The 25,269-nt window shown below is 54.9% G+C and overlaps 1 protein-coding gene across 7 annotated transcripts in view; it reads right to left on the reverse strand.

Moving 5' to 3' along the window:
• The window catches only part of MAPKAPK3 (MAPK activated protein kinase 3), a 53,690-nt gene that overhangs the window by 22,830 nt on the left and 5,591 nt on the right, over positions 1–25,269 (reverse strand). For 3 of the 7 annotated variants that reach the window (XM_082346091.1, XM_082346090.1, XM_082346096.1), the window contains 3 exons: positions 19,515–19,791; positions 1,373–1,512; positions 142–206 (listed from right to left, as the gene is read on the reverse strand). In XM_082346091.1, the coding sequence (XP_082202217.1) occupies positions 142–206; positions 1,373–1,512; positions 19,515–19,791 (482 nt within the window). The other 4 variants (XM_082346094.1, XM_082346093.1, XM_082346092.1 and 1 more) reach the window with 4 other exon arrangements.

Genomic DNA, 25,269 nt, shown 5'->3' on the forward strand with positions numbered 1-25,269 from the left:
AGATAAACACTCTGTCCCATCCTCTCTTATTCAGCTGGGGAAACTGAGGTACAGAGAGGAGCAGGGCTTTGCCCAGCATCACACAGAAACTCTGTGTGAGCCATCTCAGCCCAAATCCCTAGTGCAGCTGCATGTACACACCTCTCTCAGTGAAAGCTTGGTGGCCACGCTCCTGAATCCTGCTGAACAACTCACCGCCTTCCATGCTATTAGAGAAAGTGGGCAGGGAGGAGGAGAATCAGGCATCAACCTGCCCCAGCCCCGAGTCATGGGCCCAGGCCTCCAGCCCTGCTGCTCTTCTCCTGGGGAATGGTCACCTTCAGCCTCCCTGTGCCCTGCAGAGCCTGGTGCATGGTGGGCTGTTGGCTTGGGTGGGTTGAACTCAACTCTTAGAACTAGGGGAGGATCTTAACCAGGGAGCACCTGTGTTCCCAGGGGCACTGCCCCTACCTGGCAGCCCCACCCTCATCCAGGTTTCCCCAAGTGAGGAAGGAGATGTCAGTTATCATCGTCATGGCCACTGTTTTCTGAGCACCTACTGTGTGCTGTGCCCTAGGCAAACCCTTTGTGTGTACTGCTGTGTAATCCTGGGCTGGTCCTTTCATCTCGCAGTGCCTCACCTTCCTCTTCTGTAAAACAGGGATTATAGCACCAACCTCACAGAGTTGTGAAGATTGATTCAGCAATACACATAGAGCACTTAGAATGAACAGGGTGAATGCTATATTAAGATCTCCCTCCACATTTTACATGGGAGTTACAGCGATTCAGAGGTTAGCAGTTGCCTGAGGTCACACAGCTAGTGGGTGGCAGAGCCAGGATCTGAACCCCAAATCTGACTCAAGAGCTGCTACACTGTGGGGTGAGGGGGAACTTTAAAGGCAGACAGGGAGGAGCTGGAGGTCAAGACACAGGGCCCAGGGTCTGAGGAAGGTTAGGGTTGAGCCACAGTGCTCGTGGGAGAAGCCCAGGGTGGAGGAAGCTGCTAGCTCCTGGATCTAGGCCCTGATCACCCAGCACCTGGTGGGGCCGTGGGAGCACAAATCCAGGTGGGAAGGAGAAAGCTGAGGGGACAGTGTACATCCCACTCTTCCCCACATCTCTTCCCCACCCCCTACATTCAGCTCTTCCAGCCCCTCCTCACAGAGTGGAAATCATACCCAGGGAGGTCACATTAGAGCCCCTGTGGATTCCTTCCCACCCTTGCAGGAAGGCCCTTGTGGCCAGCTGCGCAGGTCCGCGACCATTCAGAGGCTGGGGGGGGCCTCCCGGAGATGCTATCTGAAGAACAGAGACAGCCCCTAAAGAATGGTGGGAGCCTGGGGGCCACAGGGGTACTAATGAGGCACTGAGGCAGGGTGGGCCAGCATACCATTCCATGACGATGAGGAGACAGCGTCTGCTCTGATGCATGTTCTCATACACATCCAGGATGCGCACAATGTGGGGGCCGCCCGAGGCTTGCCAGTGGTGGTCCACCTCCTGCCGGGCCTTGGGGCTGTCATACAGGAGCTGCGGGCAGGTAGGCACAGAGAGTGTCAGGCCCAAAATCCACTTCCCCAGGAGCCACCCAGTAGTGCCACTGCCCTCACTTTGCAGACAAGGACACGTAACCTCAGAGAGGCCTGTGACCTGCCTAAGGTCACCCAGCTTATGAAGGGCAAAATGAGGATTCAAATCCAGGTTTCCCTGATCTGTGGTCCAATGAGCCTCTGGACTTGATTGAGGGTCAGCTTCAAGCAGCTTAGCCGGTAGCTCAGGCAGCTCTGGAAAGTAGCTGAAAGCTTGGAAGGGCTCAGAGGCCAGAGAAGTCCCTGCCTCCCTTCTTGGGGACAGCAACTGAAGTGGAAATTGAGTGGACTTTGTAGTCAAATCACACATCACCTGTGAGGCCCCAGGCCAGGAGCCACACATCCCCAGAGCCTCATTTTTACAGTGAGATGGCATGAGGGTTGTGGACCAGAGGCAGAGGTTGGCGGCAAGGAGGACCCTGCTCGAGGGAAGTGACTGCCTGGCGGGGTGAGGTCTGGGCTTGGAGCTAAATTCCTCCAATGACTCATTGTGACCTCAAGCAAACATTCACAGCTCCAAGCCACAGCCCACAACTCTGTAAAATGGAGTAATAATAGTCATCCCCACAGGATGCATCACATCAAGGCAGGCAGCACGTGGGTGGGCGTCAGGATCCTTGCTCAGGTTAACTCAGTCCTGGGCTGTGGCTGTCAACCTTAAGGCCAATCACCGGAAATGAGCAAGACCCTGAAGTGGTCATGCTCAGAGGAGGTGTAGGGGGTGGAGAAGTCAGCCTGCAGCGTGAGGTGGCCCAGAATGGGGAGAGCAGGGACAAGCCATCCCCCGGGTAAGGCTGCTCACATTTGCTTCCTGGCTGAACAGGGCTGAAGATCAGGGTTGGAGCCCAAGATAGGCTCAGACCAGCTCCATCTTGCTCAGTACCCACCGGACCCCGGGCTACCCTGGGCCTTGCTTTCTTCTTCTGCAGGATGGTTTCCCCTCTGCCAGGGCATGTGCGGGCAGGCTCTGAGACCAAGCTCTCTAGGCAAAGATCAACTGGGGTGGAAATGAAGGCAGTGGGTCCCTGCATCTGCTTGCCCCTTGGTCTCTGGAGCTTGACCCTAGTGTGGGGTGCAAGGAGCTGGGCAAGCCCCTCCACCAGCTCCAGGGTTCCTTCTCCACTAACCAGTCCAGAATGGGGGTGTGCATGGAGACGGCTGTAGGCAGACACTCCCAGCCTGGAAACCATGGATCCCTTGCTCGTGCTGCCTTTGCCTCCTCTGTTCTGCCCACACAGCTCCCATGTATCGGCTTCTTACTTAACAGCACTGGGGGTAGAGGCTTGGTCACCCCCACTCACCACATCAGCTCCCCCCACCACACTGTGTCCTGAGGTGACTCAAGCCAGGGGCACCTCAGGCTTTAGCCACAGGACCAAAGATGCACCATCCTCCCTCCCTGCTCTGTCCTCTCTGCACCCCTTCTCTCCTTGGCCTCCTAACACTTCTCCCTGCCCCCTGCCACCTCTTCCCTAGCCCACCTGACCATGTCCTGCCAGGGCCCCCAGGCAGGCTCCTGGACCCTCTCCTCACTCTGCCCTGCTTCTGGTACCCAACCCCGGTACCAGGGTCCTCTCTCTTCTCTCCTAAAATCCCAAGCCCACAGCTGAAATGCTTTCGGTGGGGTCCTCAGCCCTACCTCTTTCTCTCTGGTCCTTCACTACCTATCCCCACCCCCACTCTAAATCGCCAGCCCTAGTGCTCCAAGTAAAGGCCATCTCCTCGCCTGGCATCCAGAGCTCGTCTTCCTCTCCCAGCTCATTTCCTGCTACCCTGGCCCCAGAGCACTTGGTTCTGGTCAGAATGATGTATGTTCTGATCCCAAACAGGCCTCACTCTCTGCCTAGGCCAGGTGCACTCTTGCTCCATCTCCTCCACTGGGCCAACTCCCTTTTTCTGAGGAAGGTTCTGGGCTCAGTTCAGATGTCTCCTCCTCTGGAAAGTGCTCCCAGCACCTCCCCCAGTGGTTTTTGCCTCTGTACCTCCACCAGGCTGGAAGCAACTTGAAGGTAGAGACAGGTCAGGATTACCTGGGAGTCCCCAGCTGGGGTCTGGCAGAAAACACTGGGCTCCTGAACAAACAAAGGATGGGATGATGGGCATGGGGCTGGAAGGAGACGGGGGTGTGAGAGGGAAAGGAGGAGGAAGATGGATGGCCTGAGCCTGCACCTTGTGCTTTGCTGAGGAGGAGGAGCAGGTGGAGCTGTCCTGAGCTGGAGCCTCTCAATGCCTCCCGCCCTACTCAGTCCATATTTAGGATCCCATTTACCACATGGATTAAAATAGTCCTTCTCTGAGTGCCAAGGGCCTGAGAACAGGCACAGGGGTGGGGAGAGAACTGCCCCTAGAAAACACAATAAATGCCTCCAGGTCTCTCTAAAGGGGAGGTTACAGAGCCCTGCACCTGGGCCCACCCAGGGCCAGCTGCCAAGAAATCTCCAGGGCTGTCTCTCTTGATGTCTCAGGGTGACCTTGAGTGCAGCCCCAGACCTCTTAGAGCCTCAGTGTTCTCATCTTTCTTCCCCCTTGCCAAAGTCTTCTCCTCTCCTAGGAGTACCGCCAGATACACCTCCTCTCAGAAGCCCTCCCTGACAACCCTGTCTAAAGAGGACCTCGAGGGTCCCTTATTCTCCCTTCATCCTTTATTTTTCTTTCTTTCTATATATGCTTGTTTATTGAGGTATACTTTACATACACAGACCTCAAGAGTCCAGTTCAATGAATTTTGACAGTTGCATACACCCTGTGACCCACACCCCCATCAAGACAGAAAATGTTGCCAGCTCCCCAGAAAGCTCCCGCATCATCACCCTTTTTTCCTCTCTCCCGTGCATCACTTGCTCATGACCTACAATTAACTTGTTCCTTTGATAACTCTTTAAACAAACACACACATATAGATGTTACACTTTCAATATGCCTGGCTCTGTTCTGAGCACTTGATAAACATTAGGAGGAAGGGACTTTATTACCACCATTCTTTAGCTGAGGAACTGAGGCACAGCGAGGTGAAATAACCGGCCCCAGATCATGCAGCCGTTTCCCCAGTCAGGCTGGCATTGTGCTGCCTCCGGCCTCACACTGTGGGCCCCCAAGGGCAGGGCCAGTCTGCCTGGTCACCTCTGGGTCCCAGTACTGGTACAGAGCACTGGCTCAGATAATATCTGTAGATTTCATGAACAAATCTATAAAGTGGGGATAAAGGGAAGAAACCCTCACAACTCATCATGAGGAGAGAACAAGATTAAATTGAGGACCCAGGAAGGCTCAACAAATGAAAGACATGACAACCTGGACAGATTTCCTCCCCACTGTACCTCACCTACCCTCTCTGGTGAACTTCACCTCCTCTTCCAAGGAGCCCATCCTGACTCCTCCAGCCCACAAGGCCATTGCTACAAGTTGACTTCATTCATGCAAGTATATGAGGCTTCACTATCCTTCATGAAAGGTGTCCCCAAGCAAGAGCCCGTCTTCCCAGGCATGGGAATGAGCACAGGGCTAAGAGACAGGAGCCCCAGGTTCTACTCTTATTCTCAGTGTGACCTGGGGCTGGTCCTTTGCCTCTCTGTGTCTCTGTTTCCCTTGTGTTAAGATGCAGGGCTTGGGCTAGACTGGGGGTGGGGGGGGTGGGAACCACAGGGAGGACCTCTGGTCAGGGGCTCCTTGCAAAGTGGGGTCAGTAGCCCCACTCCCACAGCATTGTCCCCATGGAGCAGCCTCTGGTCTCCACTGACCCCATATTCAAATGCCTGAAGCTGCTGGGGGCCACCCGGTGTCTTGGTCCCCAGCCACAGCTGGGAAGAAAAGAAGATGGGGTGGCCTTCTGACAACCCAACAGACCGGTACCCCGTCCTCACTCCCATCCTACATCCCCTGAGCCCCCCAGGGGTCCACGAAAGCTGGAGGGTCTGTGATGGCTCCTGGACAGCTCCACAGCTCCAGCTAGTGCCCAACAGGCTCCCTTATACGCCTGTCAGACGGAACCCTGGCTTCCTCCTAAGGGAGGGCTCCCAGCTCTGCTTGAGTTGTGGGCCCCCACTGAAGTTACACAAGCATCGAATTTGAGACCATATTTCTTTGATCAAATGACAATGCTCTAGCCTCAGTCTTTGATTATGTGGTTTCCACCTCTCCCTTCTCCCCTCACTCTCCTTTGCCAAATTCTCTCACCTACCCCTAGAGCCCGTAGCCAGACAGCTGAGACCCCTGCCAACCACACCAGACAGTGGACCCCAGCAAAGGTTGAGGGCAGAGGGACCCACGCCCCTCCAGCTCTCCAGATGGAATGGGAGCCTCAGAACTGGCCAGGCCTCCTCCCTACCTCCACGCTGTGTCCCTTTCCACCCAAGCACAGGGTTTACATGCAGGTGGAGGAATTCTTGAGTTCGGGAGCTGGGAAAACAACAGCAGCTTTTGACTGTTTGGAAAACAATTTACAGTTTACAAAACACTCTTTTCCCTTATCTCATGGGAATGCTCGGTGCCACCCTGTGAGGCAAGCAGGGCGGGGACCGTCAGCCCCAATTTATAGAGTGAGGAAAAAGAGGCTCTAGAGGATGAAGTCATTGCCCTGGGGCCACCAGGCTGGAGTAAGGTAAGGCAGGACAGGGAGGAGAACAGGACTCCTGAGAGAGCATCCAGACAACCCCTCCCTGAGGGGAAATGAGAGGAGGGGGTGGCCCCGAGTCAGAGAGGCACTGGCCAAAACTACTACTTGCAAGACTTGGGAAACTCGTTCTGAAATAAATGTGTGCATAGGTGCATGGGTGTGTGCACGAGCAGGGATGTGAGTAGGTATGTGTGTGTGTGCATGGAAACATGGGTAAATGTACACAAGAGTACATGCACATAAGGGGTGTGTGTACGGGTGTATGTGGTATGGGGCTGGGGAATGTGTGTCAGTGCGTGGGCCATGGTATGTTTGTGTCTCTAGACTCTGTGATGTTGATTTTGATCCCCTCAGAGAATAAGGCCCATCCATCTGTCCATTTATTTGTCCAACATTTTCTATTTCTCTGAAGTGCCTAGCAGAGAACTGGGCACAGAGAGGCGCCCAAGAAAGACTGGGGGTCTTGCTGCTACAACTCAACCTGTGACAGCCTTGTCTGGGCAGGTGACCAAGCCTAGACCCTCTGCTCAGACCTCCTCTCCCACTGAGGCCCCATTTCCACTGCAGGAGCCATCACCTCACATTGCCCAGAGCTGTAAAAGTACTCTGTCTGCCTTCCTAGAGCATCAAACAGAGCTGGGATGTCTGCAGTGACTCTGTAAGACACAGCCTTGGGACCAGCCCCCAACATCCTTCTCCACCCTTCTTCCCAGGCCCACATGCCCACCCACACAGCCAGCGTCCACATCCAGCTCACCCCAGGATGGGCTCTTTTCAAGTAGAAGTGTTCACAGTATCTGTCTCACACACACACACACACACACACACACACACACACACACACACACACACACACACAAGGCCCCAAGGCCCCGGGCTGGACAAGCAGCCTCTCCCACCCCATCCCAACCTCCACACTCCCAGCCAATGAACCTGCAGCCCAGGCCAAACTGCTGTGGCCTGTGCCGGAACACCCACTCCTTCCAGGGGAAGAGAGCTGGTTTATAATCTCTCCCATCAGTGAGGCAGCAGCAAATTAAAAAATATGAACTCTGGATTTCATGACAGCCCACAGCCCAAGAGACATTAACCCTACAGCAAAGGGAACCTCATGGAGGCCAGGGATCCACTTCCTCTCACTGCTCTGTGGGCCACTGAAGTCCCATTATTTCCACTTTCTTGGGGTTCCAGCTTGGTTTGATGCCAGAGGATAGAGAGGAGAGAGGCAGGAAGGACTGCTGTGTCCCCCAACACCTTCTCTCCCACCCTGCAGGTCTCACCCCAGCCTCAGGCAAGGGCAGGCTGGAACACTCAGGAGCTGCATCTCCAGGCTGTCGATTACACCACAGTTACACACGCTCAGCGCCAAACACTCAGGCAGTGGAACTGAACAGAATATTATGGGAAAATCTAGGTTTGCGACTCATTTTTTTCACTGTGGAGAACCCCAATTCTCTACAGAGGGAGGTTATAGATGAGAAAAAGCACTTTGAATTTACTAAACTCCCTCCTTGTTAGGAGTTTTTCAATTCAGCCATATCTGAGGTCCCTTCTGGCTCCCAGTTCTGTAATTATTTGGGATTATTTTCCCATGGGAACATATCTCTAATTTTATGAGAGACACCACTGGAAGAGCAGGATTCATTTTACAGCCAGCTGTTGAGACCACCCTGCCTCGTGCTGTTAGCAGCACGGGTGGTTATTAATACTCTGCACCCTTGCCCCTGGCCAGCTAGTGGGACCCTTGCTGGCTGCTTTGCCTACATAGAGCAGAGGCCATAGCCTCGGGATGGGGTGGTACAGACTGACCTCAAGTTCAGGGTTTGAAGCAGGAGTTTCCTTTTTAAGGCCTCAGTATCTTCCTTATAAACCCAGACTCATCCCCCTGTCACTGACTTCACCCTCTCCCTCCCCGCAAGGGCACCAGTGCTATTTGGAGAGTTGCTGGTCATGTCAAATCTAACTTTTTAGCCCTGGTTTCAAATTAGAGCCTCAGACATGTGCCATTATTCTCTCACGCACTAATTTCCCCAGCTTTCATAGCTCATTAAGGGAGCTAACGGAACCGATTTTGCAACTATGGATTAGTTGGCCCCATGCCAGATCAGACCTCGCTTCATTAAGTTCTGGCCATATCCTGTCCTCCGTCTCACCCTGTCTGTTCACTTCTCCTCCTCAGCAGCTTAAGTTCCAGGGAGGTCGGCTCACATGATCTACTGACCCCAAATGCCCAGGCCCCAGCTGAACGCCTAAGGACTGACGGAGTCAGGTCAGGGTTAGCACACCCTTCATAACAACCGTCCCTCCCTGGTGCTTGGCCAGTGCTGTGCTGGCCACAGTGCGTGGTCACAGATACCGCCTCATTCAGTACTCATCACATCCTGAGAAGAACCAGCATCATCCTTTTCCTGTGGGGAGCCTGTGACTCTGAGAGGTTAAGTGACTTGCTCAAAGTCACATAGCTGGGTAGTGAGAGTCGAAACTTGGATCCAGACCTGTTGGCTTCTAGGCAGTGAGGGCGATGCAGGCGGCTGCTTTGTTCATGTGTGGAGCTTGGCCCCACAGCCCTGGGGCTAGACCAGGCTCTGCCCCTTGGCGGTCATTACAACGGTGGTGGATGTTCACAGAGCCCCTGCCATCTGCCAGGCATGTTACACACCTGTTAGCTCTTGCCCTTCAAAAACGGCATTACTGACCATCACTTTCAGCTTAGGAGACTGAGACTCAAGGATGTTTTATAGTGACTCTGGGTCACATGGTTTACACATGGCCACCTCCGAGCCCAGGAGTCCTTTGGACACCAGGATTCAACCCTCATGCCCAGGGAGGACTGCACATTTTACAGATGTCTTCCTGACCCCTACAAACATTTACTGGCCCTGCCTGGGGGCCAGGCCTGGAGCTGCGGCTAGGAATGCTGCCACAGGCACTCCATACTCAAGGATTTGGGGGTCTATGGATGAGTTACTGCCAATTAGGATGCTTGATGAGGATGTAGGCCCTAGGGAACTGTGCCTGGCTCCTTCTCTTCCCTTCTCCTTTCTTTCCAGATCCAGAACCTGGCAGAGCAGGCAAGATGGGGAAGGCCAGCCCCGAGAAGGAGGGCCCCCAAACAGCTGCTCCCATTCCAAGCCAAGGGTGGGGTACCTGATGGCCAGGGCGGTGGGCGTTGGCGGGGGACCGGGAGGAAGTGGCTGACTGGCTGGGAGCCTCCCTAATCACCTCCCACCAGAGTCCTGGGAGGGGAGGAAGTGGCTGGGGCTCTAGGCCCAACGTCTTTCCAGGAAGCTCTGCCAGCAGGAGAGCCAACACGTGTTTTGAAATTGTCAAATCTCAGGAACACAAGAACTCCTTCAATTTGCTAAATTTTGGTGGCCTCAGTTTGTCTGCTTCCTCCCAGCCCCAGAAAACCTGGAAACAAAGGCAGAAGTGCCAGGTCTGGGTAGGAATAGGGAGGGGTCGGGGAGGGGAAGAATGTTTCCAGAAAGAGAGAGCTAAGCTAGGCTCCCAGGCAGGGAGGGAGAGGACCAGTGGGAACATGAGTGCTAGCTGGAGCAGGCCCAGGTCCCAGTGCCCCAGGCCAGGGTCCATGCACTATGAAAGACCAGTTGTGGCCACAGGGCTCTGGGTCAGACAGACCTGCATGCCAGATGCAGAGGCCAGTTCCATCCTCCACTCACCTGTGGCTTTGGGCAGGCCATTCAACCTCTCTGAGCCTCACTGGCCCAATCTGGAAAATGGGGACAGTGACAGTACTCATGTTCCCAGGTGGCCATGAGGACAGAATGAGAACACACAGAGAGCTCAGATTAGCACAGTGCCAAGTGCACACTGAGTGGAAATGGGCTTTGAGGTTTGCTTGGCTTCAGGATTCCCCTGGGTCTTGCCCTGAGGTGGTCTCACACTCTTCACCTCCCTATTCTCCAGAATTTGGGGAAATTCAGGTGCAGCCTCTGGGACCCAGGGAGGCAGACTCCCTCCAATCCAGCAGGTCACAGAAATGGTCTCAGATCCTGAGAGGTAGACCAAGAATCAAAAGTCTATGGATACTGCTGCTATGAAAGGCTCAATGAGGAGGGGCAGACCCTCCAGGGTGGGAAGATCACGGCTAATCTCAGGGGAGGGACCCTGGGGCATGGGAAGCAATGCTGAGAGCTAGGGACCTAAGCCAGGGAACTAACCCAGCCCTCAGCTTTGGCAGACTGGAGGAGAGGGCACATCCCCACTCTCCCACGTGGCAAACACCTTTACATCCTCAACTCCTCCATGCATCCTTTTGGGCAATGTCCCCTTCTGCAAAGTGTGTGGTGACCTTGGGCCTGTCCCCTAATATCTCCCTGAGCCCCAGTCTCTCATCTGTGAAATGGATATGCACTCTCCTCACCCATGGCAACGAAGGGAGGCAGGCAGGCAGGTCTGAGACTATCGGCACCTGCTTTACAGGCAGGGAAAGAGGCCCAGAAAGAGCTACAACCTCCTCCCCCTCCCGGAGGTTACACAGTGTGTAAGTGGCAGGATCAGAACTCCCTCTGCCCCAGGCAGGTGCCAGATCCCAGCATCCTACCCACAGCCTTCCCACAGGGGGCTGAGGAGAGGCCACACAGGTACCTTGCGAGCCCCCTGAGTGCATACTCAGAAGGTCCAGCTTCTATTATCATCTAACTTCTTAGAGGAAAAAAGGATTTTTCTGTCAAAATCAGCTACATAATTGGTGAAATGTTACCCTGGTTCTATTTCTTCTGTGACAGTGTAAAAAGAAGACATCTTCATCATAAGACTGGACAATTTTTAGCAAACGTAAGTGTTTTATTCTAATCTCAAAAATGTCTCTTCAATGGTCCCTCCTCATGAGGAGACCCCACCTTGGCCACAGAGTCTGTGCCCCCAGCTGGCCAGCTGTGCTGCAGTGACGCCCGCATAGCCCGTGCAGGGCGACAGAGGACAGGCAGCGACCAGGGCGAGTGAGGCCATGCCCAGGCGACCCCTGCTGAGGCACCCAGCTTGCCATGCCTGTGGTCAGCTCTGGAGAGGGGACCCAACACACTCTAGCTCTCAGAAGAATGACAGCTGGTCTCTTTCCCCTGGAGGAGACGTTACAAAGATGACAAAGGAATAAGAAGTGGGGGGGTGGGAGGATGGACCACACCACCCCCAGAGACGTGGTACAGAGACCCTTGGGAACCTTCTGACTCCACCCTCCAGACCTGCTCTTCCCAAAGCCAATTTCATATCTGCTCTGCATCTCTCCTGCTTCCCTTGGCTTCATCCACGTCCCTGCAGCTCCCCACACAGGCCTGGGTGAGCACCGGCAGCCATCGCCCTACTCAGGCTCCTCCCAGGGGAGGCAGGGAAACTGGCTGCCCAAGCTTCTGGCAGGCCTTGGCCCCTGATCCCTTTCTCTCTCCTGCTCCTGTTCAGCTAGAAGGCTCCCACGCCTCTGACGCCCAGCTGGCTCCTGGGAAAGTCTCCTGTCTCTGGAGCCGTAGCTGTGAGGAAGGGGAAGTGGAAGAGGGAGGAAGGCCCCGCCCTCTGGGAGACCAGGGTGGCAGCCAGGCAGCACTGAGGGACACTCCGGCCATGGGAATGGACTGCAGTGACTCACCCGCACTCTCTCAGGCCTTTCTAGGGTAAGGACACACCCTGGTACAGGCTCGGCTGACTCAAGGATTGAACCAGCCATAGGGCGCAGTGCAGAGGGGTCTTCAAACCTGAGTCATAACCCCCTGAGCTCCTGTCCCTAGCAGAACACATACCCTGCTGGTGGTGTCACCACAGATGACCAGGTTCCCCTGGCAATACCATTGCTAGCTGGCTCAGGAGAGGCATCTCGGGGCACCCTCTAGTCAGCCTCCGCGCTGCCTGTCCTCTTGCAAGAGTGGCCCCAGCAGCGGGCAAGGGGGGCCCCACCACCTGCCTGCTTGCCTGGCACTGCCCACAGTCGCTGCCCACCCAAAGGGTCTTCACAGCCAGAAGGGGGGGCCCTTGTCAAACAGAGCGCCCAGCCCCTCATCTTACAGATGGGCAGACTGGCCTGGGAGAGGGGCCCAGCTCCTGATACCCACTGAGCCTGGCACACAGGGAAGGATGGCTGAGAGCCACCGTCTGGCTGCCAGACAGGCCAGGGTTCCAGGGTTACTTCGCCTTTCTGAATCTCAGTCTCTGCATCCATGACATGGGGGTGATAACAACCCATTCTTAGAGTCTGCTGTGTTTGTGTTTAGCATGTCGGAAGCATTCAAGGGATAAGTGGGTGCTCTTATCCCCATCCCCACCCCCACCCCCTATGCTGCTGCCTGCCAGAGGGCGTGGAGAGCACCGGCCAGTCCCTCTGACACATCCTGAGAAGGGGGCTTGTTTATTTGGGGAAACAGCTAGGGAACAAGCTATGAGTCCTTAGAGGCTGAACCCTTAGGAATGGGGCGATGAATGTGGCAGGTCAAGGCTCTGATCCTTCACGCTCCTGAAAACAGACTGTGAGCTTTGCTGAGGTGGGGGTGAGGGCAGGTGCAGGGTGCAGGCTAAAGAGCCAGCTGCTCTGGGGTGCTTCTCCCAGCTAGTGCGGGGCAGCGCACAGTTGCACAGGCTGCACCTGGCATCTCAAGCCCTCCTAGCCCCTCTGCAGGCTCCTTCGGCTGGCTCCAGCCCCTTCTCTCCCCAACCTCATCCCAAGAATCCTTAGGAGTCACAGTGCTCCTGGTCCTGCACCACTGTCCCAAGCAAAAGGCTCAGACCATTGAGCCATAAAAGGAGACCCACAGGCAGAGGCCACAGCCAAGGCTGACCTCCCACACTCCACAGGGGGATGCCTCAGGTTACAGACTTGGCCCAGATGCTCCTGACTCCACTGCTCTGGCTGCAAAGGCAGCCAGCAGCTGGTCAAGGCCAGGAGCAGGAGGAAACACTGCGAGCGGCATGGGTACGGCCGGTGCTCCTCCTTCTTGTCCTACCCCGACCCTGTCCCTAGGAGGTGGGGCAGACTTTCAGGGTGACTAGGATGAGTCCCGAGCACCTGACCAGCCCCCATCTGTCCTCTGCCTGCCCTCAGCCTGTGGGCTGCAGGGGAAGAGGCAAACCAAGCCCAAAACCCACAAGACAGAGTGGCAGGGCCCGAGAGGGGAGGGACTGAGTGACAGCAGGAAAAACAGAGATGGGAAAGAAGGAGAGGGACAAGGAGGCAAAGAAGACCGAAAAGGGAGAGCAGCACAAAGAGAAAGTAGCAAGGACAAAGCCCTAGTCTAAAGAAAAGGGCAACCCTAATCCCAAACCCGCAAATAAACCCAAAAGCAACTTTATCAGTGTCTCTGGTCTGTCCAGCACTGAAAAGGCCTCCTGAGGCTCCCAGTTCCCACAAACAGCCTGCCGCAGCCTGGTACTCCAGCCCTAAACACACCCCCACGGTTCCCACAGAGCAGAATTTTAATCACAATTACACTGGCCCTAATCTACTTAGTTCCAAAAGGGCTGGGGGGCGGTGGGGGGGGGGGGCATTTCTTTCACACCATTCTTTCCAACCCTGCAAGGAGCTGGCTTCCCCAGGTACAGGGTGAGCCCAAGTGAGTCCTCATGAAGGCCAATAATGTGCCACCAAAAAATGCACCCAGGCTGCCCCAAAGGAGAGCTCTGCCCTCTCACAGTGCCTGCAGGCCCCAGCTGTCTCACAGCAGGAACCTGGGGATAGTTAGCTACCAAGACTGAATCCTGCTTCCCACCACATATTCAAACCCTGCATTCAATGGCACCACAAAGACAATGGTTTTGCAAAAAATTCCAAAACTGCCTTTTTCCAAGGTTACTTGGGGAGAAAGTAGCAGGAAGGACTTCAAGCCCAGAGCCCTGCTCCTCTCTCAACCCCAGGCAGCCTCTCACGTGGAGCCACACGAGACCTCGAACAGGTGGGAGGGAAGGCAGCAGAACCAAAGTTCTCCTGGGAAAACATGGGAGCCTGTGGGAGTCCCCTGGAGCTGTGGTCCCCTTGCCCTGAGAGCAGTAGACCCACCTATCCAGGTAGGGCCTGGTGCGCACTTTTACAGCACAGATGTGTGGGGAAGGCGCCCTCGCCTAAGTATGACCACCGTCCCCAGCTCTTGCCTGGTGGCCTTCACCTATGGACACGTGGCAGCCAGGCTGGGACCAAAGGAGGCTGGGGGGCTGCAGAGCCAGATGCTCCACCTGCTGCACCCTCTCAGGGACCTCCTATGATGGTGTCCCAAGGAGGCCCTGGGAGAGGAAGACGAGGGATCCAAGTAGGAAACCAGCTTCCCCAAGTGCAAACCTGGGGAACAGGCAGAGACAGAATAGACCTCTATTGTCGTGGAGACCAGGCCCTGAGCTGAACAACAGCCCAGGTGATCCAGAAGCCCCTACAGCACCCCTGGCAATAATACTCCACAAGGGTCCCAGTGATGCTGTGAAAGAAAGCTCTGGGAGAAGGAGGGAGGATTTTTGCCCACCTAGTGATGGAGGGCAACAAAGACAGACAGAGGCCTCTGGTGGGATGAGGTATGAATCTCAGTTGTGGGCAAATGGAGAGGGAGAGTCACAGCTGACCACTTCCCCCCATCCTTTAAACCCTACGTAAATGCCTCTTTTTCCACAGGGCCCTTTGGTCTCTCCACGGCTCCCCAGAGTTTGCCAGGGCCTGGACACCAGCCCTGCTGAGATTAGCCACATCCTACCAGGACACAAGACTGGGAGTGGGGAAGTGGTACTCCACAACAAGTGCTGAACTGTGCAAACCAGGCATGCTGTCGCATACACCCAGTGCCCTCCTCTGTCATCCACATCCTTCTCAGACCAGAGGCCTGCATTAAAGCTGGCAATCTCTTCCAGGAAACGTCCCCTGGCTGGCCCAGTCCTGACAGTTTCCTCTCGCCCACTCACCAACCTGACTTCCTGCCTGTGGCACCCTGGACTTCGCTGGGCTGGGCTTGTCTGAGACTCACAAGGCTTGAGATGAACCATATACCCTTTCTGAGGCAGTCCCACAGCCATCATGGTTCCTGTGCACTGGCCTTGTGGGACCACCACCTGTCCACTTACAGGCATAGAGTCCTGAATAGTGAGGAGAGCTGGGCAGATACAGACAAACACCAGCAGTATCACTTGGGGCCCAGTGGAGTCATGGAGGACGTTTCTACCATCTTTCCAGGAGCCAAGCCTCAGAGACCCTCCCATGTCCCCGTAGACTTGCATGAGGCATGAGGTGACTTAGGTGCTAAGACTCTGGCATCAAACTGCCTGGATTCATGTCCCAGCCCTGCCACTCACCAGCTATACACCTTGGGCAAGTCGTTTACCTCTCTGAATATCAGTGTCTTCATCCATAAAATGGGAATGAAAAGAGTTAGGGAAGATAACATGTATTGCGCACTGGGGACAGGGCCTGCCAGACAGAACGCTCTGGAAAACTGTTAGCCATTCACGAGAATATTAGACTCCATACCACCAAGGCCTGAAGCTGGAGAGATGGCATCAGTTCCTGGGGGGTGGGGGTGGGAAGAAGATTCTGGAAGTCCCAACAAAGGGGATCCTGACAGTAGGCTACGAGCACAGCTTCTAAAGCTGTGAGCGAGGCCAGCTGGGCAGGATGTGAAGAACCTCCAAACAATCCCCCTCTGCCCCAAAGTCTCACTATTTACATTTTGTAGAGTTTGATGCTCTCCTTAGGATCCTCATTTAAAAAGCAAGTTGCCCACTCCTGGCAATTCAGAAGGCTCCACTTGAGTGTGGTAGTGCTTGAATTCCTCAGATTCTTTCCTTTCAGGAGAGGGGCAGCCTGAAGAGATGCTTGGGTACAGTAAAACCACTACTGGGGACTCCGTTGTACAAGGCCACCAGCCCTCCACATGCTTCCTAATTTGCTGACTCAGTAAACAAGAGGTCCTGCCGAGGCTGATCTGACCGGTCTGGAGACGGTAGGTGAAGGGGTGGCAGCTCCAAATGAGGAAGTACCTGGCCTGCCTGGCAGCCCCACCCAGCCTCAAATCCAGCTCCACAGCACCAGCTCCAACAGGCCAGCCCCACCCATGGAGCAATGCAGGGATCTCCTGGGCATGTGGATCCAGCACCCCACCACACTACTCTTTGACAAAGATGGGAAGATGAGGGCACTGGAAGCCCCAGGGGCCTCCAACATTTTTCAATGGACCCAGAACCCAGAGAGCAGGGCTAGGAAAGACTCCCACTGCAGACCCCCTCAGTCTCCTCAAGGCTTTGTTTTTATTTATCTAAGTACCACTGTCACTTCTGCCTGCCAGGAGGCTGAGGACCACAAGGCGGCTTGGCAGGAAGTCAGGAGGGGAGGGAATTCAGGCCTCTGCTATAATCCCCCATCCCAATCAAGCCACGTGACTTCTGACCACTAACTCCAGGTCCTGACTTTCATATATGGGATAAGGTTTGAGAGGCTGGGTATCTAATGTGATGGGGTGGCTGTGTCCAGTTAGGAGTGAAGATAAGGGGTGTCAATTAACCAGTTAGGCCTGGAAGGGGTCACAAGCAAGAGGTCAGTAGGAGGCAGTCCCCTGCCCCAGATACTTGGCAGGCAGACCTCTAGTTCCTGCCAAAGGGACAGCAGAAGTGCTAAGGGTCGAATGGAGAGTGGAATGACGGCACTGGTGGCAGAAGCTGGCCTTGGGAGAGAGTTCCTGAGTATGAGTGAGGCCAAGATGGACCAAGCCAGCGGTCAGGGGCTGAGGGAAAGGGGAAGAGGCCCAGCTCCCCAGGAAGGAGAAGCCTGCTTCTCTAGGGCCCCCAAAGAACAGCAACAGCTATCGGGCCATTGACCACAGCTCTTCCTGTTTTATGAGTGCCTGCTGTGTTCCAGGCTTTATGCTAAGCACTATCTACCACCCTAAGCAACAGGGCCAAGAGGACAGATATGGGAGAGGTCACGACACGAGGCCTAAACCAAGAATGGCAGAGATGGCCTGGACAAATCCAGACCACAAGACAAAGACGGGCCAGCCTGGTAACCTAGGACGTAGGTCCAGGGAAGCAGAAAGGCACAGAGCCCAGGGCCTCTACTTAGGCTGACCTGCAGCAATTGGGGAGAGGGCTAGGCAGAGGCAGAGAGAGGGCTGAGACCCATTCATGGACTGGCTGAGCTCCTGGGGCCCAAGCCAGGTGACGTGCTGAGGTCTCCTGGTCCTGGCCCTCCTGGGCAGGGGGCAGAGGCTATAAGCATAAAGGTGCCACCTACCTTGTCAAGGCTAGAGCCATCACTCACAGTATAGGTATGATGTGCTAGAGGCTGTGCTCATCCCATCTTGGAAGATGGTGAGGCCCTACCTAGCTGGGTGGGGACTTGGTCACTGGAGGGGAGAGGGGGTTATCAAGAACAGGAAAGTGCTTGGGGGGGCACATCTAATCCATGTCCCCCCTTGAGGGCCAACCTAGCACCAGGTCCTGAAGGTCCCAAGCCAATAGCCCTAGCCACGCTCATCCATGAAGCCTAAAGTGGTACAGTAGGGGAATCTGTTCTAGGCCTGCCCCATTCTTAGTCCAGAACAGAGAGCACTGAGGCCCTAGATTCAAGAGGAGGTGCTTTGGAAGTTGTTGCAGACAGAAGTTCCCCCCAAGTCACTTGTCAGACACACGGCACCTACAGGGAAGGGCCTAGGCCCAGGCCTGCTTAAAGCCAGTGCTGCCTGGAACCATGAACTCCAGCCTCTCACTCCACCCCTGCCTCACTCACAGCATCTAGGGTACCACAGGGGGTGGTCAGAGCTCAGCCCTGGCTCACAAGGCCAAAACCTTGGTATTAAGAAGAGGCCTCTGTCGTCCCCTTGCCCACCCAGACTGCACCATGACCCTAGCAGGAGTGAAAGGGCTAAGATGGTGCTGAAGGAGAGAATGAAGACTCTCACTTCTCACTTCCTTAGCCCCATCTCCCCTCAGAAGAGCCTCCTTTTCCTTGAAGGACTCAGAGAATCCCCTGCCCGGGGCTCCAAAAGGGCCTCCCAACCCCACTCCACTGCTGGGTTCATAAGCAAAGAAGCTGTGCCTGAGACCCAGCCTCACCTGCCCTGCCCTAAGCATCTTCCAGACCCATCCTCATGATCCCCTCCAAGACCACCCTGGAGAGATGACCCCCTCTATCAGTCCTAGGGCCACTGGGAAAGACACAGGGAGCTGGGCCCAGGTCCCCTGCTCAGATACTTGCAGACTCTGTGCCCTAAATAACTCCTGTAGCCTCTCCAGGCCTGCACCAGGCCCTGTACCAATTACTCTACATGCATCATCTCATTCCAAGCTCACATCAACTCTTATCTTATCAACCCTTGAGCAGAGAAACCTGATTTCAAGAGTCCAAGACCTAGTCCAAGGTTATGGAGCTGGCAAATGCAGGCCAAAGATTAGAGCTACATCTGCAGGACTCTGTGCTTGGCCTCATAATTGCAATGTCTGTAAAATGAGACGATCCTTAGCTGTATTCTAACCTCCAGGAGCCACTCTCCTTGCCATACTCTACCTATCCAGGTGGCCACTGGTACAGGCTGCAATTAAGTAAAGTTCTCAGTGATGACAGATTCAAGGGATTCTGGGTACGGGGCAGGGTCCTGGGTCCAGAACTATATGACCTAAGCCAGAACTACATGGCTAGATCAGCCACCTCCAGGACTCCCTGGGCTCCACATGTATCAGTGAGGTCTTAACCAGGCCTATAGGGAGCCTATGGTGTGACGTGGCTAGATGGCTAGCTGCCCTCTGCCCAGGAAACAGGGTGGGTCAGAACTGGAGCAGGGCCGCCCCCTCTCAACATGGGTCTAGTGACTCATCTGGAGCCCATCAGCAGCTTCCTGTCCACAGGTGCAGTGGGCGTCAGCCTTGCCCACCAGCAAGCCCTGGGAGGCTCCCACCACTCCAGCCTAGGCAGCCAGGGGCCTCAGGAGAATGTAGCCCCACCCCAAACTTTCGTGAGGACACAGCCTCAGGCAGAAAGAAACTCAGACCCATTCCAGTCAGAAGAGTTTCTCATGGAAGGAGGAGCCAAGCTGAGTGAGGGTCCCCCTTGGGCCCAAACTCATAGGCCCAGCCAGAAACCCAGAGTCAGGAGCCCCTCCTTCCCTGCTTCCGGGTACAGCAGGCTCTACCCACACTGACTCCACCCCTTGACCCCTTGCTCCCTGGGACACTCTGAGCTTAGCAAGGCTAAGCCTGTTTCCCCATCTGTAAAGCAGAGAGAACCAGGAGTCCAACCTTACAGAGGAGTAAGAAGATGAAATGCTGAGCATAAGAAGCTTAACAGGGGCCCTGGTCATATCCTGTACCCACAGGTCTTTGCTGTTGGGCCCTCCGGGTCACCCACGCGGCAGTGAGGGGTCACTGACCTTCAGGGCACACTTCTGCCCGGTGCGCCGGTGGAAGCACTCCAGCACCTTGCCGTTCACACCCAAGCCCAGCACCTGCTTGGACAACTGGTAGTCATCGGTCACTGCGTACTTCTTGGGCTCCCGCCGCCTCCCGAAGGCGGGAGCGCCGGCTGAGCAAGGTCCGCAGGGTGCACCTGGTGGGGGCGCAGGGCCCCCCTGCTCCTCTGCTGTCTTGACATCCATGGCCCCCGCGGGGCGCTCAGAGGCGGCCCCAGCCTGGCGCGTCCAGGGCCACCTGGTAAAGAGAGGAAGAGTGACTTCCGCTCAGACTTCTTCAATACACCCCAGCCTTGGAAGCCCTGAGCCAGAGTGGGCTTCGGGTCGGGGACAGGGCTGGGAATGAGGAACGAACTGTCGGAGTGTACGGACCCGCGGCAAGGGGAGGTGGTCACGCAGCCGGGCACAGGCGAGTCCTGCCCGGCCACCTGTCAAGAAGGGAAAGGCCCGCGAGGTCCCGGAAGTGGGAGGTGGAGGGGGCCCAGGCAGGGCGTACCTGGCGAGGGCGTACCTGACGGCAGCGCACCTGGCTGCGGCGCCGGTAAGGGGCAGGGGCGGCAGTCGCCGAAGCCCGCGGCCGCGAGCGCTCAGAGCTGAGAGTCACCCCGCCGCCTGCCCACGTGACTGCTCCCCTCCCCCGCGCGTCCCCGGCTTGAGGCCGGGCTTGGTCAGCCTTAAAGGGCCAGGCGGGCCCTGGCAGGACGGGGCGGGGCGGGGCGGGACGGGGCCCGCCTAGAGCTGAGGCAGAAATAGGGGGCGTGGCTTCTCAAGGGTGCAGAAACCTCCTAGGCTCCGCCAGCCTCCGGGGAGACTCCAGCGCTAGCGCAGCCGGGTTCCGCGTGGGCTGTGCGAGCCGCGAATTTTACCAGCCACCAAGGAAGTGGCAGCACAGGAAGTCTTGTTTTTCTTGGAGTCTCAGGTAGCCCCTTGAGTCGGGTGTTTTCTCTGCACGCTGCCAGGAGACCCTCCAGTATAATCTTAAGGCTTGCAACTTCCTTAGTGGTGGCCCACCGCCAGCGTATCTAAAGTCTTAATTTTTGCCAACAGGGCAAGAGTGCAATAGAATTTTGTTGTGATTCGTGTCTCTAGCTCCTGGTGGCTCTGCGCGTCTCTCTAGCACTGGCATCTCTACCCTTCTGTGCATCTCCTGCTCATATCCCTTGGAATACAGCGTCCTAAGACCAGAAATCCTGAATTCCCGTTTGGTCAGATCCATCAACTTTTCACCTTATGGTTTGAGCTTTTGGTGTCATGTTTAAAAAGTCTCCTCCTCCCACCACAGTGACAGATATTCTTTATTAGCTAAGTGGTTTTCCCTTCCACATTTAGGTCTCTACTCTGAGCCCACCTTAGATTACCTTACGTATTTCGAACGGGTCTTCCCATCACAGACTGTTAACTCTTATTTCACAGATGAGGAAGCTGAGAACCCCCTAGAGGAAACAACTTGTCTAGAGCTGCAGCGTGTGTAGCTGTCTCCTTGGACAAATCTGCACTACTCCTGCACTTCCCTCTCGCCCCACAGCCCCGAAAGAGGTGGCTCACTTGGGACAGGGAAGATGTGATTTGGGGCAGGATCCCTGTGCGGGCCTCTGCTGCCATCTACAGGCCACTAGCAGGACTGCAGGAACCGCGGCCTCTGTCCCACCCGTAGGTAACTCCTCTGTATACCTAAGTATCCAAAGGTATCTTCTGGCTTCGGAATTGGGGCCCAGCGAGCTCCCTGCCCCTAAGCCCCAACACACACATGCATGTGGACGCACGTGGATGACTGGGCAGCAGCTCCAGGAGAACAGGCACCCTCTGTGTGCAGGCATTGAGCTGGATGAGGGTGTGAGGGGCTCTTCCCTCTCTCCTTGAGGCGACCTTCAAGCTAGGAAGGTTCAGTAAAGCAGAAGCCCAGATGACAGCCTCAACTAAGCGTACTGAGCTCTTCTTTTGGACCAGACACGGGGTAGATGCTCTATCTGGGCACCCCATGATCGCACTGGGACTGGAGGAGGGAAGGCAGTACCAATCCCATGCAGCCTACACCAGACACACGAGTGACAAGCCCTGAGAGGTCAAGCGACCTGCCTGAGGTCAGTAGCTACCATGGCACAGCCCCTATCCCAACCCCCAAAGAACAACTCCAGGGCCCAACTCTCACCTTCAAACTATGCCTTCTTCTCCTGTGCCTACCTGCCCCGCTCCCACATCCACATGTACACATTCTCACACGTGTTCACATGTGCACACACATGCAATCACACCTTTACACGTGTGCACATACGCACACAGAGATACACAGGCATACACATGCACACAACACACACACATTTATGCCTAGCTGGAGCCAGGACCTCTGTCCTTGAGCCCCACCTGAGAATCTGATCCAAGATCTCAGAGCCTTGCAGGAAGCCCTGTGATCCAGAAGCTACCACTGCTTGAAGGCTTGGAGACTAGAGAAGGATTCTCCTTCTCCTATGGAGATGACTGGTTTGAGCCAGATGAACCCAAAGCTGAGCAAGATCTCATTCTGGACAAGCAAGGCCCCACCCATAAGCAGAGGTCTAGAGAGCTGAGGGTGGAGGCTGGCCACTTGTCGTAGCCCAGGTCATCTCTGCGTGCTGTGGTCTCTAAGCTATCTTATTTTCTAAAAATGGAGTTAGATTACAATTGTTCTAACATTTTTGTATTTGTATTTTTTTGACCACAAAAAAAATCTATATTTTTATATTGGCGGGAGGAAGTAGAAAAGAAAGTAGCCCCTATACTGAGCCCTATTCAGTGGCAGCTTTTTGTTCCATAGGGTTAAGGAAGACTTTGAGGAAATAAAAGTTGTTTGGAAAAATCCAGGTGTAGTTGCTTTGTATATTGTAATGGGTAGAAGGGATGAAGTGAAGGGTGAAGGACCCTCACACGCTCCATATTGCCTCAGACTATGTCCTGGAAACCTGAAGTGGAGAAAGCGCCACTTTCATTCCTGCTTCTTGGGACTGTTGATGGCCATGTAGTGATAGAGAACGACAAGCAGGTTGGCGAAGATGGCGAGCTGCACATCCATGATCGTGGCTGATCAGCTGGGCTCAGCTCCAACGTGGCCTGTGCGCTCTGTATCTGTATTTTTTAAACTGGTCTCTTTTTATTAAAAATTTTAATTGCATAAGCAAAACTTGCTTGTTATAATAAATTCGAACCATATAGAAATATAAAAAGCAAGGAATGACAATGTCTCTCCTCTTGCAGTGTCCATACCAAGGCCAATGCTTAGACAAACACACACGTTCCCCACATGGCTTCATCATAGACACGTGTTTTGCAGCTGACCCAGGGGAGTCAGAATGCATGGTTTCCCCTCACTGCTCACATTCCAGCAAGCATCTGCCACCTGCAAATTGATGGGAGGATTCAGTATTGGGGATGGCTGGGCCAGGGCAGGTGGGTACATGGTGGCAAACTCTGCCACACAGCTCTCCATGAGAGCTGTATGTCCAAGGGGATGAGGGCTGAGAACTTTGGAATAGCTTACAGTGACGAAGGAATCCAGTGAGTGCCTGGGTGGGGTGGTGGGGCAGCTGAAACCCCTCTCTCAACACACACACACACACACACACACACACACACACACACACACACACACACGTGTGGACGTGTGGACTATTCTTTGGGGAGAGGAGAGGCTGCATATGTGAAAGTTTACAGACCAAATGAGCCAGACCCTGAGGAAGGCACTGCTGTATATTCTTGTGACCCATTTTGTGTCTGTTCTGGGTGGGGAAGGGCAGAGAGATCCTGCAGCAAGAATCTCGGGTGCACGGGAGGGGTTTTTCTGGAAGGAAGAATCCATGGAGATGTGGCACATGAAACTATGAGAGGAATTGCCACTGGGTGGCAGTGTGGGCCCAGCAGTCAGGGCAGGAGCGGTGACAATTAGATGGCCAGAGGGACCCACAACACCTGGGGCAGGCAGGCACCTCGGGTAAAACAAAGGCACACCACTCTTCCCAGCATTCAGGGGAGGTGCATAGTGCTGTCAAATTTACAAAGGGCAGCTGGAGGGCAAAACCCTTGGGTCCTTTAGTTTACACACAGAACTGCACAATCACTGACTTCTGTAGGGGGCGCTTTCAAGGGGACACCTGTGGTGCCCTGATGTTGACTGTCCTGGAGGCAGGGAAGCTTCACTGAGGACCTGAAAGTTGGATCCTGAAGGATGTCTAGGAGTTGGCTTATCATAGGAGCCTAGAGAGGAAGTGGGGGAGGGGTTGGGCCTGTGAGATCTAGGGTATATTTTAACCTCTCTATGCTTCATTTTTATCACCTGTAAAGAGGGGACAATATGTAGTAGTTAGGCAATGAAATGGGGCTGGAAATTGCTGAGAGCATCTGGCACATAGTAAGCATTCAGTAAAGTAATCACAGTTAAAGGGAAAGGGCAATCTCGGGGTAGAGAGCTTGGGATTTGTCGCCAGGGGGACCAAGGTTCAAATCCTAGCTCTGTTGCTTGGCAGCTGTGAAGCCCCTTTGTCTTCATAGTATGTGGGGCAGTAGACAGTTCCTACTGGAGAAACAGCACCTTATACAGGGGCTCCATGCTGGGCTCTCCAGGTGCCCCAGCCATCAAAGTGGTAATGAGGTCTCCACACCCATCTCCACCCCATGCAAGCAGCTTCTGGCCTACTCAGGACTGGTGGGGCGACACTGAAGCTCAACTTCCCTTCAGGAAATTTACAGAGAAGTGGGTTTCCTGAAGTCATTTCTCATCTTAACCAATTATTTTGTCATTTTGTCCTGTTCCACAGGGTTTTGCTTTTGGACCCCCTTTGTCTTCCATCCCCTCCCAGGAAGGGCAAACTCAGCCCTGTCTGCCCTGGGGAAAACCTGGATACTGCCATTTAGGCTTCTGGACCCTGCCAGGAGTCTGTCATCCCTGCTAGGGGACCTGAAGCTTACCTTCTTTCTGGGGAACCTGGGGGTACACACCGGGAAGTGGGAAGTGGGGAGTGGACCCTGCCACTTCTCCAATTCTCTCCCTCTCCTTCTGGTCCAAGGGCTTAGAGGAGGTGTGTGTAGCCGCTATGGTCTTTCAAGATGTTCCCTGGTGAGTCCAGTGAACTGGGAAAAGGTGGAGAGGATCAAGGGTAGGAGCATGGGCTTCTGACTTTTGTTCCCTGGGGCTCAGCATAATGGGGGTAATACCAGCTGTTGAGGATCAAATGTATCAAGTGCTCCATGTAGATGGGAGGGGGTGTCACTGCTCCTTCTCTCTACCTTTACCCCCCACCTTCAGTTTATCTCTGGGTGTTTGGAGCTCCAGGTCTCTCTCCCACATTTTTAGAGGACCCACCAACCCAGAGACACATGTGAACTGTCCTGTGGGGTGAGCTGGGGGCCTGCCTGCCCCTCAATCGGTAGTCATTTCTTCCTTGATTGGAGGGCCGGCCAGAGGCCAGGCTGGGGCCGAGACTGGATGGCCCTGCCTGGTGCAAAGGTTGGGATGGTGCCTTCTCCCCCAACTCTCAGTGAAAACGTTCTCGCCTGGATCCTCTTGGCTGTGGTGGCCGCAGGCTTGACCCCCGTGAAGCTCCTCGTATCTGAGTACTCCCTCTGTACCCCTTCCCTCCCCTAATGTCCCTCTCCAAACCACATCCCTTGCCACCCACCTCCCCAGACACAGAGTCCAGGGGTCCAAGTGCAGCCCACAGGGGGCCCCTGCACACCAGACAGACCGCCT

The sequence above is a fragment of the Balaenoptera borealis genome (assembly GCF_965194805.1).
Source record: "Balaenoptera borealis genome assembly, chromosome: 12".
Taxonomy (NCBI): domain Eukaryota; kingdom Metazoa; phylum Chordata; class Mammalia; order Artiodactyla; family Balaenopteridae; genus Balaenoptera; species Balaenoptera borealis.